This window comes from Eumetopias jubatus, unplaced genomic scaffold (genome assembly GCF_037043125.1).
Source record: "Eumetopias jubatus isolate StellerSeaLion01/CBP00866 unplaced genomic scaffold, mEumJub1_p1.0 scaffold_6, whole genome shotgun sequence".
Classification (NCBI taxonomy): Eukaryota; Metazoa; Chordata; class Mammalia; order Carnivora; family Otariidae; genus Eumetopias; species Eumetopias jubatus.
Window position 1 is genome coordinate 50,245,655 of NW_028274812.1, and position 21,108 is coordinate 50,266,762.

Below are 21,108 nucleotides of genomic sequence, written 5' to 3' on the forward strand. Positions count from 1 at the left end.
TTATTCCTAAAAATAACATTTCAAATATAATATGTTTGCACAATTTAGAATATACCAGTCACACAAGAAAACTGTCTCAATGAGCAAAAACTAGCAAACACTGATGTGTACACGCATGTACCGAAGACCTACAAAGAATTCAGATATTAGAATTATAGATGCAATTTGAAAAACTATAATTCAGAATTCTTATCAAATACAATACTATTTGCAGTGCTTTAATATATAATGTTACAGTCACTTATAGTTGTGTTTGTCATGTCTCTCGATGATGCTAATAATACCCTATGTGAAACAATTTAGATTGTTTTATATTGACAACTTATATTAAATATTACATTTTTTTAAATGCACAAAAGTTGAAGCATTGAGACCAACATATGACTCCCCTTTTAAGTAGACCAAAACAATTCATTTGTTCATAACTAATTCTACTAGATAATAATCTCAGTTGTAGGTGTCAATTTACAGTTTACTAAATGCCAGTTTTTCTCATCATCTCAAAATCTTAGAATTTTATAAAATTCTATATAAACCAAGTTGTGTAAATGGTCCATAGGATCCCCAAGATAGAAATCATCTAATAAAGGATGAAGTAGGCTGTCTGACCAGTATCTTTCTTTTTCTCCAGAGAAAAGACCAGAAAGTAAAGGCAGGAAGAGAGAAGATATAAGAAAGGCAAGAGAGAGAGAACTTCACTGCTTAACTTTCTTCCCTACAGGAATTGTTTCCCCAAATTCTTGTGAGGGCTATTATTTCTTACCTGGGTGATCTTTTGGTGGGGGGGGGGGGCAATGTAGAGATTTTTCTAGAGTAAAGCTTTAAGGAATCACATTACCCAATTTCAAGAAATGTATTATAAAGCTACAGTAATCAAGACAGCATGGTATTGGTAAAAGGATGGACATATAGACCAATGGAACAAAAGAGAACCCAGAAATAGACCCACACAAATAACATCAGCTTATCTTTGGCAAAGGTACAGTCGTAATTCAGTGAAGAAAGGATAGTTTTTCAACAAATGGTGCTGGAATCACTGGATGCCAGAAAATAAAAATAAAAGAACCCAGACACATACTTCACACCTTATATAAAAAGTAATTCAAAATGGATCATAGACTTAAAGGTGAAATGTATAACTATCAAACTTACAGAAGAAAACAAAGGGGAAGGTCTGCCTGACCTTGGATTTGGCAATGAGGTTCTAGGTAGAATACAAAAAGTATGATCCATGAAAAGAACTGCTAAGTTGATTTTGTCAAAATTAAAAACTTTTGCTCTGTGGAAAATACTATTAATGAAAAGATAAGTCACGCACTGGGAGAAAACATTTTCATATTACATATCAGATAAAGTACTTGCATCTAGAATATATAAAGAACTCTCAACAGTAAGAAAGCAAACAACCCAATTAAAAATAGTCAAAAGATGGGCGCCTGGGTTGCTCAGTCGGTTGAGCATCTGACACTTGGTTTCAGCTTGCATCATGATCTCATGGGTTTTGGGACCAAGCGCCGTGCCTCCCCCAGAATGGAGTCTCCTTGAAGAATCTCTCCCTCTGCCCCTCCCCCAATGTGCACATGTGTGCTTGAACTCTCTCAAATAAATCCTTTAAAAATAAAAAAAGTTCAAAAGACCTGGACAGATACTAGCAAAGAAGATGTAATGATGGCTAACACATGAAAAGATGATTGTTAACATTATATATCATTAGGGAAATGCAAATTACAACCACAAAGAGCTACCACTAAATACCTATTAGAATGGCTAAAATCCCAAAACTAGCAATACATGCTGGTAAGGATGTGAAACAGCAGTAACTCTCATTTATTGCTGGTGGGAATGCAAAATAGTGCAACCACTTTAGAATACAGTTTGGCAATTTCTCATAGTGTTATACATAGAGACTTACTATATGACCCAGCGATTGCTCTCCTCTGCATTTACCCAAGTAATTTAAAAGTTATATCTGCCCAAGAATCTGTATGCAAATGTTTATAGCAGCTTTATTCATAATTGCTAAAAGTCTAAAGTAACCAAGATGTCCACTCATTGGAGCAATGGATAAACTGATATAATCATACAGTGTAATACTGTTTATCAATAAAAAGCATCAAGCTATTGATTCATACAACATTGGTGAATCTTTAACGCATTTTACTGAATGAAAGAAGCTAGACCCAAAGGCTACTAACTGGATGATTTCATTCATATAACATTCTGGAAAAGGCAAAACTATAGAAATGGAAAACATATTAGTGGTTGCCAGGGATTGAAGGGCAGGGGAGTATTGACTACAAAGCAAATGTACAGGGAAACTTTTAGGGTGAAGGAATTATTCTGTATGGTACTGCATGGGTCTCTATATTTATCAAACCCATAGAACTCTACCTTACCTAGCCAAATGTTGAAGGTTAACATCCTCAGTGGTGTCATGTAGATATTGTGTACCCCCTCATATGAGGTGGTGAGGAGAACACTTCATCTCTTTGATACTTCATAAACCCATTACCACAGTTTAATGATGAGAAAAATGTCAGACAAACCCAGATGTGGGGGGACCTTCTACAGATTACCTGGCCAGTACTCATGATTCTCAAGGCCATGAAAAACAAGGAAAGACTGAGAAATAGGCCAGAGGAGACTTAGGGAGACAGGATAACTAGATGCAATGTGGTGTCCTAGATAGGATCGTGAAACGGAAAGTGGACAACAGTGGAAAAACTGGTGAAATTCAAATAAAGTGTGCGGTTTAGTTAATGTGTCTGTGTCAGTTTGTTTTCTCGGACGTACCGTCATAATGTAAAATGTTAACAGTAGGGGAGATTTGGTAAGCAATACATAGAAACTCTGTACTACCCTTGCAACTTCTCTATAAATGTAAAATTATTCCAAAATAAAAAGGTTATTGGAATAAAAGAATATAAAAGGTTGATTATTAGTATCAAATATAGATGAGAGTTCAGTTAGGATTGAGGAATGGAAAAGATTCTAGACTATGAACAGGAGGTATTTATAGGAAAAGGTAATTTTCACAAAAGTTTATTTCCAATAGGAAAAAAGCATGAGAAGAGTTTGAGTTGTCAAATATATGTAAGCCATTTATTTTGGTTATAGCAGTTAGATGAGTGTTATGAGAATGTTAATTAGAAGGAATTTTTTTTCAAGATATGGAAAATTTTTACAATTTGAAGGCAGAAATACATGAAGTTTAGTTGGAAATTAAAAGCAGGGAAATTGCTACAAGTATGATGAAATAAAATTTATATCTTACTTCATTATACTAAATGGCCCTCAGGTTTTGGTTTGTTTTGTTTTGCTTGTTTTGTATAAAAGGTTATAATGAAATCATGGAAAGAATAAGTGAATCACTTTTTTATATTTTATTTTACATTTCTCAGACATCATATAGCTAAACTGATTGCTAACTTCTTATGTAAATTAATATAACATATATATGCATAAGTTAACATTCTTATTTTATAAGACAATTTAATGTACATAATGTAGTCTTACTTTTGTAAATGGAGTAAATTCAAAAGTAAAAAAGATTTAGGAATTTTAACATTTTATATGCATATACAGCTTTTCTCAGTATTTCAGTTATATAATCAGGTATCAGATGAAATGGAAATGGTGCTAACTACTATAGTTGTTAAGGTGAAGTATATAAAGTAAATAGAGTAAATATTTTGAGCACCACAGAGGTATTTTATGTTACATTTTTTACCATCCACAATTGAAAAATTATATATGTGTGTGTGTGTGTGTATATATAAGTTAGGGAGTTTCCATGTTCTTTAGGGAAATATGGTAAAACAATGCATAAAAGTAGTTAAAATGTGAATTTTTATAATGTTATCAATAACTTTGAATCAGTAAATTTCTGTAGATTCCTTTTTCATATAAGTTTATTAGAAAATAATATGGTAATTTTCAGCTTACAAAGTAATTTCATATTAATGCCCTAGCCACCTAACAACAAAGTCTTTAAAAACTTCTAAAGTTATATAAAATCACTTACATGTTTTGGCATGTGTGTTTTGTGGAAGTAACAAAGATGGTAGTACCTGATCTCAGTCTTTTTTTTTTAAGATTTTATCCATTTATTTGACAGAGAGAGAGAGCACAAGCCGGGGGAACAGTAGAGGAAGAGGGAGAAGCAGACTCCCCATTGAGCAGGGAGCCCAATGTAGGGCTCGATCCCAGGACCCTGGGATCATGACCTGAGCCGAAGGCAGCCGCTTAACCAGCTGAGCCACCCCAGGCGCCCCCTGGTCTCAGTTTTAATTACACTATTTTGTGATAAGCTCACCAAATAAGATCAAAGTACTGGAGCACCTGGGTGGTTCACTTGGTTGAGTGTCTGACTCTTGATGTCAGCTCAGGTCTTGATCTCAGGGTCATGAGTTCAAGCCCCTTGTTAGGCTCCATGCTGACATGGTGCCTACTTAACAACAACAAACAAAAACAAAGTGTTAAATTTAGCTGGAAAAGATTACAAATTTAGTATCTTTCTTAGGATTCTTTCCATGTTACTCAATTAAGCTTTCTCTTAGAATTTATTTTTTTTAATTTTTATTGTTATGTTAATCACCATACATTACATCATTAGTTTTTGATGTAGTGTTCCATGATTCATTGTTTGTGCATAACACCCAGTGCTCCACGCAGAATGTGCCCTCTTTAATACCCATCACTAGGCTAACCCATCCCCCAACCCCCCTCCCCTCTAGAACCCTTCTCTTAGAATTTAAATTCCCACAAGAGATCACAGAAAAGTTTAGAGACTACTTCAAAGTATGACCCCAGGACTCAGTGCCTGAAACCTAGACAACTAAGTAAACATGCATATTCCCTTCTTCCACTGCTAGTCAAATTGTATTTGCATTTGCCCCAGGTTTCCACTCACTATTATCTGCCACCACTTCTGAAATGTGTTGCATATTTTTTGTTCAGGGATTAGTGTTAGAGTATGTTTTGAATCTTATCTGGAATCTGATTTCCACTAGAATTTTAGTGGAGATTCATACAGAATACCTGAGGTATTTAAAGTCTATAAAAATTCTTAATTCTTCATTATTTTCAAAATGAGTTTTTAATCATACCTACCTACCTACCACAATAGCACACTTAAATGTGTCATACTTTTATTCCAGTATCTAAGTATTGTTTCTATTTCTCTCTCATATCCATATTACAAATAACTTTTGTCCCCTCTTAGTTTGGAACCATTGTTCTCAGCTGTGCATATGCATTCCTGTGTGTGTATGCGTTTTAAGGACACAATTTTAGGAACTAGTCATATAGGTTATATATTATTTTACTTATCCCCTTTTACCTTTTTATTTCTAGGTGATCCATTGCATACAACTGGATCTTGCAAGGATCGGCTACCAGGAAATTCTCTTACTGGCACTTCATTTCGGTGGGAAGAAGATGAAATACCAAGGTTAGTTAATGTTGTAAAGGAAAAAAACCTATTTATGTATATCCTAATGTATTCAGAAATCAGCGGTTACTATAATTTAATCTTAACGTTATATATATATTTAATCTACAAGTCTGTCAGAGAAGCAAATCTCAACATTAGTATGTTAAATGGAATCACAGATTTTAAAAACAGACCTTGGAAATAGGATGAAAATAGACATACTTATTATCTAATTAATAAAAGTAATCTGGGTATAAATTTTTATACTTCTCTCCAACATATCTTCATTATGCATTGTAAATTGATATCCTGTAACTTGTGAAATAAAAATCACATAGTAAAATAGCAATTTAAAATGTAAATAGCAAATATTTTTAATAAAAATAACTCCCAAATTTCTAAATATTTTTATGGGAAAAAAGTAGGTTGACATACTGTGTATGAATAATGTAGTTTGTGATTTCCTTTGACCAGGTATATTATTTATTAGACTTTCTGGGGGAGGTAACATTTTCCAGATGTTTAGATTTCCCTACCATAAAGCAGATATGTAATTAGTGCCTATCTAAATTATCAATAATAGTTTTATACATAGAATTCAGAGAGGTATCTGTTTTATACCACAAAGTTTGCCCAAGCTTTCTTGGTCCTTCTATTTATCATTTGGGTATTGGCAGGACAATTATGGTCTTCCTCTTTCCACATGTCACCTGATACTTTTTTAAGTAGGTAACTTTCATGAACAGTGCAAGATAGAAAAAGTGTTTAGTTAAATGATTTTATGTTTTATTTCATAATAAGCAAGTGTGAATTTAGTAAGCAACTGAAGATAAGCTATCATAAAAATATTTGTTTAAAGTTTATGTTGTGGGGTGCCTGGGTGGCTCAGTCGTTAGGCCTCTGCCTTTGGCTCAAGGTCATGGTCCCAGGGTCCTGGGATCGAGCCCCGCATCGGGCTTCCTGCTCTGCGGGAAGCCTGCTTCTCCCTCTCCCACTCCCCCCCACCTGTGTTCCCTCTCTCGCTGTGTCTCTGTCAAATAAATAAAATATTTTAAAAAAATATAAAGTTTATGTTGTTTAAGATCCTAATGTGTACTTCGCAGAATTTCCACATTTTGGAATTACTTGGGCTTTTTTTTTTTTTTTTTTTTTAAGATTTTGTTTATTTGAGAGAGAGACACAGGCGTGGGGGAGTGGGAGAGGGAGAAGCAGGCTTCCTGCAGAGCAGGAAGCCCGATGCGGGGCTCGATCCCAGGACCCCGGGACCATGACCTTGAGCCGAAGGCAGATGCTTAATGACTGAGCCACCCAGGCACCCCTACTTGGGCTTTTAATAGCTAAAGTTAAGAAAGAATCTCACTAAATAATGATAGAAATACATTGTTTTATGACAGAAATAATTATACCAGAACGAAACTTCGAGGATTTCAAAGTGATATGCACAGTGACTTGGCTTACCTCTTGATTGACCTTAACAAGTGTTAGGACTTTTTGATAACCGTGCACACATATGTTCACATACGCACACATGTGTACTTCTTGGTTCCTTCTCAGATACAGCAGAATTGTTTTTTAATCATGTCGAAATGGTATTAAGTCTAGATAAAATATTATTTACCACGTCACATTCAAGTTCTAATCAGTCCAGAGTGAAGTGACCAAGAAGCTACTTGCTGCCTTCATTTTTTTATGCCTGTGATACCATTCCTCTATCTTTCTGAAATTGGAGCACATCAATTTGATCCAAGGACTTTACCTATTCACTAGAGCCTTTAGTTTTCAAAATTCCATATTTAATAACTTGTGTTTTACTTGATCAAATAACAGAATTTATTAGTATTTGAAATCTGTTTATAAGCAACCATCTTTCTAGTTAGGTCATAGTAAAGCTTTACTGGTTAGAAGTAAGTTTGGGGAAACCGTATATAATGAAAAGATTGCAACTTAGACTATTTTTGGGGAGCCCATTTTATTCTTAACTGACAAATTATGAGCAAAGATATGAATAGGCAAACTAGTGAAATTAGACAAGTTACTGAGTTAGAATTTATAATAAATATAGGATAGTTATATATTTTTGTCTCAGATTATCCCACAAATTTTTTATTTTGGGGATGCTTATATTGTAATAAACATGAGAATCCATTGTTTCACCAAGTACAAATAGCATAATGTCAAAAAATGTTGTCATGGATTAGTACTCTTAGACTCATTTCTGTCCCCAATGTTATCACCTTCTTGCTGGGTCCCTTTTTTTTTTTTAAACAAAGAAATGTTTTATATTCCTTCACAAACATTATTACAAGGACCATGACAAATAGCAGCAACTTCCTAAGAGATGAGAGTGCTGAGTTAGCAGTTCTGCTAACCCTACTTGTTAACTCATTGTAAATTACCACATATCATGGACCTTCAGGGTCCTTTGCCAGAGTGTTGAATCCACAAAAGTCAAGTCTACTGCAGTAATCTCAACCCTGGCTGCCCATCAATTGATCTGAAGAGACTTAAAATTATAGATGTTTGAGCTCCACCCTCAGTGATTCTAATTTGTAGGTCTGTTGTGTTAGCTAGAAATAGAAATGTTCAGAGAGGCACAATTGTCTAGTTACTATCATATGGCTTATCTACTTTTCATGACTATAATGAATGGTTTACATGTTTTGCTCATTCAGTTTTTTACTTAAGATTTTTCTATCTACTGGAAACAAATTTTTTAATTGTGAAAACTAATTCTTTCCCTAGGAACACCTCCTGTTCTGAATGTCTAAAGTAGTTTTGTAATAAGGGCAAGAAAAAGTTGTAAATTTTTACTATGAGATTGCATTTTTTTTAATGTTATTCTTCCCATCTTTTATCACAAATATGCTACTCCTGGAAAATTCACCCTTGAAATTTACAGTATAATTCTTGCAAAAATTGTGAAACTTTCTGGTAAAAGGAGAAAACTGTTGACCAAAAACTATTTTATCTACTATTTCAATTCATGGCAAAACTGATTTTATTAAATTATATGAATAAAAAAGACAAGTTACATTGATAATTATTTTTTTCTGAAAGTAAAAGGGATATATTTTGATAGGTTGGCTAATATGTCCCTTCTCTATCAATGGAAAAAGATGTATGTGTGTGTTTTGTATCTACACGTATATGTATACACATATAGGGATTTCCTTAGGAATAGACAGTGGAAAATTAGGTTTTGCTAATATGTTTCTCTTAAGACATAAAAAAAAAACTTTCAACTAAAAATGTTAATGAAATCTGCCATCACCCACTTTCTAGTAAAAGTTCTCATTTTCATTTGGGGTCCATATTTGTAGATCTAAATTTTGGAATGAACAAACTGGTATCCATATTAGATGTTGTACGTTCATTCTGTCAAACAGGGACAGTTATGTGGTGTCTTCCTAATCCAGCTCTGATGAAAAAAAAGTGCTTTTGAGTAAAAGAACATTAGTGGGGAACAACCCTCTGAAGTTGTCACAAGAATTAATGCCTTGTGGTATCACCACTTTTCTTAGCTGTGATCCCACTGTTGAACTCATATAGTTTCTCAGTTCTGTAGTTATGAAGACTTTTAAAGTGTTCCTCAGCTCAGCAGTAGTTGAGGACAGGGAGAACAGTATCATTTGCCCACTTTTCAGTATGCTTACTTCCCCTTATCTCTTGTTGCATATTCTGTCCTCATTTTTTACAACCATCTATGATTGCAGAGCAAGATGCCTCTGGGCAAGTCATTACAAACGTATATGGTTTCTGTATCCCTCTGCTGTCCCTCTGTTATCTAATCCCATTCTACCCTGGATATGACCCACATGCTAAAGCATTGTACATTCCTTATATATAAGATATAATGAACCAAGATACATAAAATATACTGAAAAAGGATCTCAATAGAGTTGTCAATACAATAGGTTTTATATTTTTCTCTTCCTGATTTTTATTTCTTTATATGTACACACACAGTATCAAATGTGTCATGAATAATTGTGACTTACTATAATATCACTAAACATGAAAAATTATATAAGAAAAGTCTTCAGAAAATTTGCTTTTATGTGATATATATTTTTTAAATCTGTTATTTATTTTTTAAGTAATCTCTGCCCATTGTGGGGCTTGAACTCACAGCCCCAAGATCGAGTTGCATGCTTTACTGACTGAGCCAGCCAGGCACCCCCTGATTGTTATATTTTTTGATATCTTCTTAATACAGCTCTTTAATACTGGAAGGTGTTGAACCACAGAGTACATGTGAATTAGAAGTGGATGCTGTAGCTGCTGATATCTTAAATCGGCTGGACATTGAAGGTATATACGCAATTATTAATATGTGTTTTTTATTTTAAAATGTAATGACCAAAGTAGAGTGGAAAAAATAGGGAAGAAAACATTAGTAGGGAAGTAACATGTTATAGAAGGAGGATGCAAAATGTTATGAAGATTTCTTCTGTACCTCTGATGAGATGGTCATTATATTTTCATTCATGTATGTTTGCATAGACATGAGCCTAAAGTAAGACACTAAATACATTAGCCATCATAAAAGAATTTCATATACTCTGCCTTTTAATTTTTAGGTTATATACCAGGGAGGGGACTCTTAGGTGTATTGGCTGTCATCAAATGTTTAAATCTTACTCATTTGTTGGGTTTTTGGGAGCCAGTAGGAAGAAAACTAAAAAAGGAATAATGTAATAATGTAGATTGGGAATGTTTGGTCATTTTATTACATAAAGCAGATAATTTTTTTTAAAGATTTTATTTATTTATTTATTTGAGAGAGAGAGAGAGAGAGAGCACGTGAGAGGAGGGAGGGTCAGAGGGAGAAGCAGACTCCCTGCTGAGCAGGGAGCCCGATGCGGGACTTGATCCTGGAACTCCAGGATCATGACCTGAGCCGAAGGCAGTCGCTTAACCAACGGAGCCACCAAGGCGCCCAAAGCAGATAATTTTTTTAAGGCAGTATTTTTTTTTTAATTTTGGATTTCTTTTTCTGAGCAAGTATTTTTCACTTTGATCCTTGTCGTATTAAAGTACTGTTGTGATTATAGCTCAAATTGGTGGAAACCCTGGTCTGCAGGCCATATGGGAAGATGAAAAGCAACGGCGAAGAAACAGAAATGAAACTTCTCAAATTAGCCAACCCGAATCACAAGGTATAAACCTAATAGTACTCTGGTGATTTTTTTTTACACTAAATATTCTAATAGAAAAGTTTAAGCCATTGAGTTTTTACCTTGACATTAAAGTTTATTTTTCAAATTACCTTTAAATGTTGTAGTTTTTTCCTTTTGTCATTGCTCTGAACTGTAATTCTTTACCTCCAAAGTGTCACTCATTGTTCTCTCCCTCCACCCACACCCCCATCCCCATAGAAATTGGCATCTTCATTGTCCTTGGTTTTTCACCTTACCTTGTCTTCTTGTCCCAGCTCTTAGCTCCTTTTTTATTTTCTAGAATGTTCTAGGCTTTTGTATTTCCAAATGAGCTAGAATACTCACAGAAGATATGAGTCCCAACTTAGAAACACTGTGTTTTGTTCATTAAGCTTTGAAAATGTAAGCTTTGAAATACTGCCCTTAAACTATTTTCTGGGTATGTCCTATAAATTCCCACTTGGATCATCTTGTACAGCTCTGAAGAAAATACTCATTTTATGTATTACTAAATTCTGCTACATTCAAAAAAGAATTTGAGGACTTAAATAAATGCCATGGATACCATAAAAAATTTTAAATAAAAGTAAAAGAATTAAAGACATATGTAAAAGAATAAAAAGACATAATTCAGAAGGTAAATATATTTGAAATACAGTAGTAAGTATACATTTAAGTCCAATTAAAATTTTTATTATATCTTGGACGCTAAAAATGCTATGATAAATTTTGAATGCCTTCTAAGATAGAAATATTTTATAAGGGGGAAATTTCTAAGTTCAGAGTGTGCAATACATTTATAGGTAGAGAACAATGTTTTTGTTTTAGGTTTAGGTTATAACTATAGAACTTAATCTTGAACTGACTTTAAGTACTTAATTTTATAGCTTCAGTAACAACTGTTTCTCTTTTGTTTGATTTAATAATAGGACTACTTTTAGGTGGTATTATATGTGTCAAGAGAAAGATAGGAAATTGTTAACCATTTTAAAAGCTACTCTAAGAGAAAGGAAAATATTTCATTCATTATCTACATGTTTTAATGCACTTTTAAAATTCAAAGATCGCAGGTTTGTGCCAGCAACAGAAAGTGACAAAATTTTTCAGAAGAGACTTCAGGAAATTCTCAAACAGAATGATTTCTCTGTGTAAGTGGTTATTTATTATAGATCTCAGAACTAATTTTATTGCTTTGTTATCTAGTTTGTTATAAAGGATATGTTTTAATTAAGCAGAACATTATCAGGATCAGTGGACTACAGCGATGGATCTCAGGAGTTCTCTGCTGAGTTAACATTGCACTCTGAAGTTCTGTCTCCTGATACTCTTCAGTGTACGCCAGCTAATATGGTAGAAGTCCACAAAGATACAGAGTTGAGCAAAGGTGAGGTTTGTTTTGCAAGTATACAGAAAATACTATAATAGACATCGGTATATCTAGTACTGAGATTAGTATTTAGTTGACTTAGCTAAGTTTCTCCCATTCCTTTACCTTTTCTTCATTTCTAGAGGTAAACACTAGTCTAAAGTTGTTGTAAATTGTTACCATATGATTTTATATTTTCTTATGTATGTCTATAATATATACTGCTATTTTAGGTTTTAAATTTTTAGGTTTTAAATTTAGTATTTAAATTTTACACAAATGGTGTCTTACTTGACATAATGTAATTGAGGAGGCACCTGGGTGGCTCAGTCAGTTAAGCATCTGACTCTTGATCTCAGCTTAGGTCTTGATCTTTGGGTTGTGAGTTCAAGCTCCACGTTGGGCTCCATGCTGGGTGTGGAGCCTACTTTTTAATTAATTAATTAAGGTATAATTTGTATAACATAAAGCACACTCATTTTAACTGTACAATTCAGGGATTCGTGGGTGGCTCAGTAGGTTAAGTGTCTGCCTTCTGCTCAGGTCGTGATCCCAGGGTCCTGGGATTGAGTTCTGAACCAGGTTACTTGCTCAGTGGGGAGCCTGCTTCTCCCTCTGCCTGCTCTGCCTGCTGCTCCCACTGCTTGTGCTCTCTCTCTCTCTCTCACAGATAAAAAAATCTTTAAGTGTACAATTCAATGATTTAGTAAATTTATAGAGTTATGCAAACATCCCCATAATTCAATTTTAGAACATTTCTTTCACCTCAGAAGATTCCTTGTGTCCATTTGCAGTCACATCTGTTCTCACCTCCAGCCCTAAGTAATCACTAATCAATCCACTTTCAAGATTTGCCTTTTCTAGATATAGCATATAAATGAAATTACACAATATGTGATTTTTTATGTCTTCTTTCATTTAGCATAATATTTCCAGTTCATCCATATTGTAGTATCTACCAGTATTTCAATTTTTTAAATTTTATTACCAGATAGTATTGCATTTTATGGATATTACCATATTTTGTTAATTCATTCATCAGTTGATGGATATTTGAGTTGTTTTCACTTCTTTGGCTCTTAAAAATAATGCTGCTCTGAACACTTACATGTAAGTCTTTGTGTAGATGTATATTTGCATTTTTCTTGAGAGACATCAAGAATGGAATTGCTGGGTCATTTGGTAAACTTGCATTTAACTTTTTAATAAACTAAAATACTGTTTTCCAAAGTGACTATACTGTTTTACATTTCCACCAGCATTATGTGAAGGTTCCAGTGACCCTGCATCCTCATGAACACTTGTCTTTTTTATATAGCCATCCTAGTGTGTGTGAAATGGCATCTCATTATAGTTTTAATTATCCTTTCCCTCATTACTAATGATGTTGAGTATCTTTTATGTCAACATTATAATTTTGAAATCTATCCTTGTTCATACATGTCTCTAGTTCACTCATTTTAGCTGCTGAATAGTGTTCCTTTGAAAGACTAAACACGTTTATCTGCTTCTCTACAACTATTAGATGGTTTTCATTTTTGCACTGTTATTAATATAAGTGTTATTTTTGTCATCTTGTGGCAAGAGTTTCTCCATAGAAAACATATAGAAGTGTAATTTGCCAGGTCTTAGGGTATAAGTACTCTACCTAGGTAGCATCTGTTCTAACAGGGTTTCTGTAAGGTAGATTATACATGATTAGTAAATAAAAGAATAATGAAAGTTTTACTCCAGGGGCGCCTGGGTGGCTCAGTCGTTAAGCGTCTGCCTTCGGCTCGAGTCATGGTCCCAGGGTCCTGGGATCGAGCCCCGCATCCGGCTCCCTGCTCCGCGGGGAGCCTGCTTCTCCCCCTGCCACTCCTCCTGCTTGTGTTCCCACTCTCGCTGTCTGTCTCTCTGTCAAATAAATAAATCTTAAAAAAAAAAGTTTTACTCCAAAGTCACATTGTTTCATATGCAGTTTTTCTAGGCAAGGGGAGCCAGAATAGCAGGAGTTGGATTACAGCTTTCAGCAGGAATGGAAAAGCCTCCTTTACACTTGCTGCATTAGCGGCAAAGGCTCTTTTGACTTATATTTAACTACAATTCCAAATGAGCATCGTTACACCCAGGGCTTCCTCCCGAAGATTTGCATCCCAGCATTTTGACGTCTCTGACTCATGGCAGGTTGCACCTGAGGTCTCCTGGGCTCACCTCATTGGCAACCTACTGGCTCAGAGTTCTACTTGCATTTGCTTTGTCTTAGCATCTGCCAGCTGCGTTCTAATCAAAATGTATCCAGCATTTCCATACCATTATTTCCTGTGCATTTTAATATCCACTGTGACAGCCTCCAGCCACACTGGCTGCCTGCCTGCCTGAGTTATCTCCTCAGGTACCAATTATTGATTTTATTAGTGTTCTGGTTACAAAGCTGCATAAATTTTGCCTTAACCTTTTCCCCCCCATAAGCCCTATTATTTTTAGAGCTCATTTTTCAGATTTTGAAGTATGTTAATAAAAATATCACATTTTAATAGTAATAATATAAAATGATCGTACTTAAGTGTATAATCCCACAGTGTACTAGAGCTTATATTTCCCTCCATCCTCAATGACATTTGATAGTATCAGATGTAAAAATTTTTTGCCATTCTGATTCTGTGAAATGGTATCTCCTTAGTTTAATTTGCATTTCCTGATTACTAATAAGTTTGAGCATTTGTGTGTCTTTATCTGAGAATTGCTTATTCATGCTCTTGGCTCATTTTCTTTTGGGTCCTTCCCTATCATGATGTAATGCAAGTTTTCATCCCTACAGTTTATGTGTGCTTACAGTTTGGTTTTTCACATTTAGGTCTTATAAGTACTTATCCGAAATTTTACTTGTATATATAGTAAGGATCTAATTATGTCTCTTTTTATAAGAGAGGGAGGGGGAGAGGTAGAGGGAGAAAGAGAATTGGGGCTCAATATCATGACTTGAGCTGAAATCAAGAGCCAGACACTTAACCAACTAAGCCACCCAAGCACCCCATATTTTTCTAAAGGTAAATAGCTAGTTCCAGCATATTTACTGCAAAATTTTTTTTCCACTGAATCATTCCACCTCAGTTATGTTCCCCTATGTTAATATACTGTTGTAATTACTATTGATTTATAAGTATTGATATATATATCAGGGGCAGATCTTACCTTGTTCAACTACAAAATTGTCTACTCTTGATCTTTTAAAGAAACTCTCCATATTAATTTTAGGATCAGTTGGTTCATTTCTGGAAAGTATCCTGTTCAGATTTTGCTGGCAGTTTATTGAATTTATAGACTGATTTAGGAACATTTTTAATCTTTAATAAAGCTAGATCATCTCATCTATGAACAGGATGTATTTCTCATTTTACTTGGTCTTCTTTCATATCTTTCAATAGAGTTTTGCCATTTTCTTTGTAAAATTTGATATCTTAGATGTACTACAGGTGCCTTATAATTGTTGCAATTGTAAGTTTATCTTTGAAAAATTATATCTTCTAGTTGCTAGTATACAGGAACTTCACTGACCTTTGTACATCAATCTTATATACAGCAACTTTTATTAGCACTAGTAGTTTTTTTCTGTTGGATTTTTTTGTGTATGAAGTCCTCATCTGTAAATAACAACTTTATTTCTTTACCCATCTTTTTTAAGGCACTGCTTAAGGACTCAGATAATGTTAAGTAGAAATAATGGTCTTTTTCCTGGCTTTGAAAGGATTGCTTCTATATTTTATCATTACATATGAAATGTACTACAGGTTGTTGACAGATAACTTTAATTAGATTAAGATCTCTCCTATTGCTTGCTTGCTATGAAGTTTAGTTTTTTTAAATCATGAATGGATAATAAGTTAAATTTTACCAAATGTTCTTTTCTGAATTTATTGAAATGATTGTATTTTTTTTCTTTTACTCTGATAATATAGTTACATTAAAATGGTTTTTATTTTCAAATGTTAAACTATCTGTGTACTCCTGAAAGAAACCCTTCTTTGTCACAATGTGGTATTTTTTTTAAAGCATTGCTATATCTACTTTACTAATACTGTGTTTGGAATTTATTCTTTTTGTTTTTAATAATTGAGAAAGAGCCATACTTTGCCCCATTGAGTTGTGAAGTTTTCTTTCTTTTTGAACTCTTCAAGAATTTTAATAATGTATAGAATTGTCAAATCACTATGTTGTACAACCAAAACTAATATAACATTGTATGTCAATTATATTTCAATTTAAAAAAAACAATTTTTATTAGATTTGTATAATCTATTTCTTGGAGATTTGATAGATCTCATCTATAAAGACATCCAGACTGCATAGTTTCTTGTAGGTGAATTTTGTGTTGGGGCATGGAAAATAGAGGGGATTTTAAACTACTAATTTAATTTCCATAATTGTTACAGGTCTACTCAAGATTACTATTTCCTTTTTTTAAAAATTTTATTTATTTATTTATTTGAGAGAGAGCGCGCGTGCAGGAGCAGGGGGAGGGGCGTAGCAAGAGGGAGAGGAAGGGGGAAAGAATCTGAAGCAGACTCTGCACTGAGCGTGAACTCCAAGCAGGGTCCAGTCTCACAACCCTGAGATCACCACCCAAGTGGAAACCAAGAGTTGGTTGTCCAACTGACTGAACCACCCAGGCGCCCCTCAATATTTCTATTTATTTATTTATTTATTTTTAAGATTTTACTTATATGAGAGGGGTGCCTGGGCTCAGTCGGTTAAGTGGCTGCCTTTGGCTCAGGTCATGATCCCAGGGTCCTTGGATCGAGCCCCGCATCGGGCTGTTCAGCAGAGCCTGCTTCTCCCTCTCCCTCTACCGCTCCCCTTGCTTGTGCTCTCTCTCTCTCTCTTTGTGTCAAATAAATAAAATCTTTAAAAATAAAAAGATTGTACTTATATGAGAAAGTGCATGAGTGCAGGGAGGGGAACTGCTTTCCAGTTAGCTCTAACTGCCTTCCCTTTTCTGCTATTTCCTGCTGCTATTTGCCTTTTACTGTCTCTATCTCTCTCCCTTTCACTAGATTATGAGACTCATTTTATCTTTATTCTTAAAATTATTTAATCCAGCGTTTCAAATTAGGCTTATTAAAATCACATGTTTAAAGAACAAATTTTTAGATCATGAGTTGAAAGCTGAGAAATGTAAATAATTTGTAATTTTTTAAACCATAGAGAATAAAGAATTATATTACTCTTTTCCCTATGTATATTTTAATTTAATCAGAGTACTGTAACTGTACAAGGCTAAAGAGATTGTAAATATTGAGTGATTCACAGACTGAGGGTTTTCTTAATTTTTAAAAATTTTTTAAAAGATTTATTTGAGAGAGAAAGTGTATTGTGCACACGTGAGCACAAGCAGTGGGGGAGGGGCAAAGGGAGAGGGAGAGAAAAATCTTAAGCGGACTCCTCCTTGAGCATGGAGCCCAATGTGGGTCTCCGTCTTATGACCCTGAGGTTATGACCTGAGCCAAAACCAAGAGTCAGAGGCTTAACCGACTGCACCACCCAGGCACCCCTGGGTTGTTTTTGTTTTTTTTTCTCCCCTTTTTTAATTACTACATGTAACTGGTTAGATATTCCAGTGGCTTTTACTAAATTTTATTATGTTTTTATTTAACGTATATCACTAACACTTCAAAATTTTAAATAGGTTTGCATCGTCATGCTTCCTAATTTACACAAATTTTAAACAGTAAATTTTAGATTTAAGCTGTTGCTTTAATGTTTTTGTATTCTTTGTCATCTTAAGGTCACACTACACACAAAGTGGAGGAAGCTCTTATTAATGAAGAAGCAATTTTGAACCTCATGGAAAATAGTCAGACTTTTCAGCCTTTGACCCAAAGACTGAATGAGTCACCCGTTTTCTGTAAGTAACAATTCTACCATAAATTTCAGTATGTTAATCAGTGAAAGTGTATTATGTGAGGGGATATTTTTCCTTTGGTTTGAAGAGGTTAATGTTGCATGTTCAATAAATTCTTACTGTAAGTATAAAATGAAGCCTTGTATTAAATGAAGCAGCTTTGTTTTTTGTTTTTTACACAGCTTTTTCTAAAAAAACAATTATGAAGGAAAATAATTCCTTTGCTTTTTTTTTTAACTTCACTTTGGAGGAAAACCATATTGCTTTAGGGGGGAAAATGCATTCATTTTGAGTTAAAGTTTTCCAAAGTTGAGTACATTAATAAAATACCATAATTCTTTCTTGGTGAGTATCAGAAATTTCTCTGAACAGTTCTTTTTAAGCCATTAATTTTTGTTTGAGTAGACTATGACCTTTATTTCTGCGTGTTTTTTCATTTCCCTAAACGCATTTTCATTAGCATGATAAGCCATTTGCTAGATTTCATTTCATTAATATAGTCTAATTTACTGACATCTTTTTCAGAAATTTATTTAAAATTTCATTGCAAAAATTGAGATGTCATTGAGTTTTATGCCTTTTTTATAGCTTGGTTTAGTGATTTTATGTTTCTTTGTGAACTTTCTATTTTTTCATTCTTATTGTATCAAATGTGTTCCCAGCTTTCTACATTGTCCTTTGTCATCTTCATTTTCATTTGAATGGAACACAAATTGACTAGGAACAGTACCAAAATTATTGTACACAGTCATAGATCAAGAATATTTGAGACAGGAGTAGAAAACTTTTTTTCCTTTATAAATGAATGGCATATGCAGAAAGAAATGATCCAGAGAAAAAATAAGCAGCTGAAAGAGAGGAACAAAGAGAAAATGAAGGAATTGAAAAAGAGACAGAGAGAGACATATCCTTATTTCATTAGATGAGGCAAATAGAATATATCATCAGTAGATAAATTCCACCTTGCCTAAGGTTGCAAAAATGCAATCTCAATGTTAGTCTAAGATCTGAAAGTCAAATACCTATAAATCATTTGCCTAATATTAATCTTTTTTTTTTTTTAAGAATGAGACAGGAAAAATGAACTGCAATTCTAGGTTTAAGAAAAGATTTTTGGGGGCGCCTGGGTGGCTCAGGCAGTTAAGCATCTGCCTTCAGCTCAGGGCATGATCTCAAGGTCCTGGGATCGAGCCCCACACCCCTACTGAGCAGGGAGCCTGCTTCTCCCTCACCCTCTGCCTGCCGCTCCCCCTTCTTGTACTCACTCACTCTCTCTGTCAAATAAATAAAATCTTTAAAAAAGAGAGATTTTTGCCAAAATGGCTCTTGTAAGCAACATCTTTATTTTTGCCTTTATATTTGGTAGTATAATTGAACCAATTTCTTCAGTGTCAATGAAGAAAACATGAAACCTGATGTTTTAGTAAATAGGGAGTGCATTATCTCATTTTACAGAGAAAAAAGTTGTGTGTTAGAACAAACCTCCATCTTCGTGGTCTTTTTTTTTTAAGATTTATTATTTTTTAAGATTTATTATTTGAGAGAGAATGAGAGCGCATGCATGGGGGGGCAGAAGGAGAGGAAGAGAGAGAATCTCAAGCAGACTCCCTGCTGAGCTCAATCTCATGACCCTGAAATCATGACCTGAGCCAAAACCAAGAGTCGGATGTTTAACTGACTGAGCCACCCAGGCACAGCCCCCCCCTTTTTTAATAATACCTTTTATTGAGATATTTCACATACCAGAAAATTTGCCTTCTTAATTGTGTATGGTTCAGTGATTTTTTAAAAGATTTTTATTTATTTGAGAGAGAGAGTGAGCACAAATGGGGAGGAGGGGCAGAAGTAGAAGCAGACTCCCCACTGAACAGGGAACCCGACATGGGGCTCGATCCTAGGACCCCGAGATCATGACCTTAGCCGAAGGCAGATGCTTAACCAACTGATCCACCCAGGCACCCCCAGTTCAGTGATTTTTGTCTTGTTCACAGAGTTATGCAACCATCTCCACTATCTAATTCCAGGACATTTTTATCACCCTAAAAAGCAACCTCATAGCCATTAGCAGTCACTCCCCATTCTTCCCTCCTCTCAGCTCTTGGCAACCACTAATCTATTCTCTTTTTTACTGGATTTACCTATTTGGGTCATTTCATAAAAATGGAATCATAAAACCTTTTGTTTGTGGCTTCTTTCACTTAGCATAATGTTTTCACCAAGGTTCATTCCAGTTGTAGCATGTATCAGTATTTCATTCCTTTTCACTACTGAATAATATTCCCTCATATGGATATACCATAGTTCATTTATCCATTCTTCAGATGATGGCTTTGTGAGTTTCCACATTTTTGGCAATTATGAATGATACTGCTGTGGTTATTCATGTATAGGTTTTTGTGTGGACATATGTTTTTAGTTATCTTGGTTTTATACCAGGAGTGGAATTGCTGTGTCATATGGTAACTATGTTTAACATTTCAGTGAACCATCAAACTTTTTTCTAAAGCTGCTGCACCATTTTACAGTCTGACCGGCAATATAGGAAGGTTCTAATTTCTTCCACTTCCTTTCCAATACTTATTACTTGTCTTGATTTGGCAAGCATAGTGCATATGAAGTGGCATCTCACTGTAGTCTTCAAGGTTTTTTAAGTAATGTCATTGACCACTTTAAAGCTCTCTTGTGTTTTTCAACCACAGGTTTCATTTAACTATCCTATGAGCTAAATAAAACTTAAGTGAGAGCCGGGCACGGTGGCACACACCTGTAGTCCCAGCTACTTGGGAGGCTGAGGCAGGAGGATCGCTTGAGCCCAGGAATTCTGGGCTGTAGTGCGCTATGCCGATCGGGTGTCCGCACTAAGTTCGGCATCAATATGGTGACCTTCCGGGAGCGGGGGACCACCAGGTTGCCTAAGGAGGGGTGAAATGGAGCAGGTCAAAACTTAAGTGAGAATAATGTGCTCACATGTATTGTTTTTAAGGCACTTCTTCCTTAGCATTTATTCATATATTTATTATGTATTTTGATTTTGTTTTGAACCCTGGTGACCCTATTTGGTTTAGTGCTCCTCAAGCTTAATTGTGCAGTAAAAGCTTGGACAGCTTGTCAAAATGCATCTTCCGGGGCCCTAACTCAGAAGTTCTGATTCTGAAAAGATGAAAGATGGGTTCTGGGAATCTTCTTTTTAATGAGGACACAAAATCATTACAATGCAAAGAGTCCAAGGATCATCACACTTTGATAAAAGAGCTACAGTAACACAGAA

General features: G+C 34.8%; 1 protein-coding gene and 1 pseudogene across 3 annotated transcripts in view; both read left to right on the plus strand.

Moving 5' to 3' along the window:
• REV3L (REV3 like, DNA directed polymerase zeta catalytic subunit) overlaps window positions 1–21,108 on the plus strand; it is a 177,263-nt gene that overhangs the window by 64,323 nt on the left and 91,832 nt on the right. For all 3 annotated transcript variants that reach the window (XM_028104163.2, XM_028104166.2, XM_088023889.1), the window contains exons 5-10: window positions 5,356–5,452; window positions 9,651–9,745; window positions 10,489–10,593; window positions 11,657–11,741; window positions 11,829–11,977; window positions 17,724–17,843. In XM_028104163.2, the coding sequence (XP_027959964.2) occupies window positions 5,356–5,452; window positions 9,651–9,745; window positions 10,489–10,593; window positions 11,657–11,741; window positions 11,829–11,977; window positions 17,724–17,843 (651 nt within the window). The remainder of the gene's footprint in view (window positions 1–5,355; window positions 5,453–9,650; window positions 9,746–10,488; window positions 10,594–11,656; window positions 11,742–11,828; window positions 11,978–17,723; window positions 17,844–21,108) is intronic.
• LOC148164064 (signal recognition particle RNA) lies at window positions 20,584–20,853 on the plus strand (annotated as a pseudogene).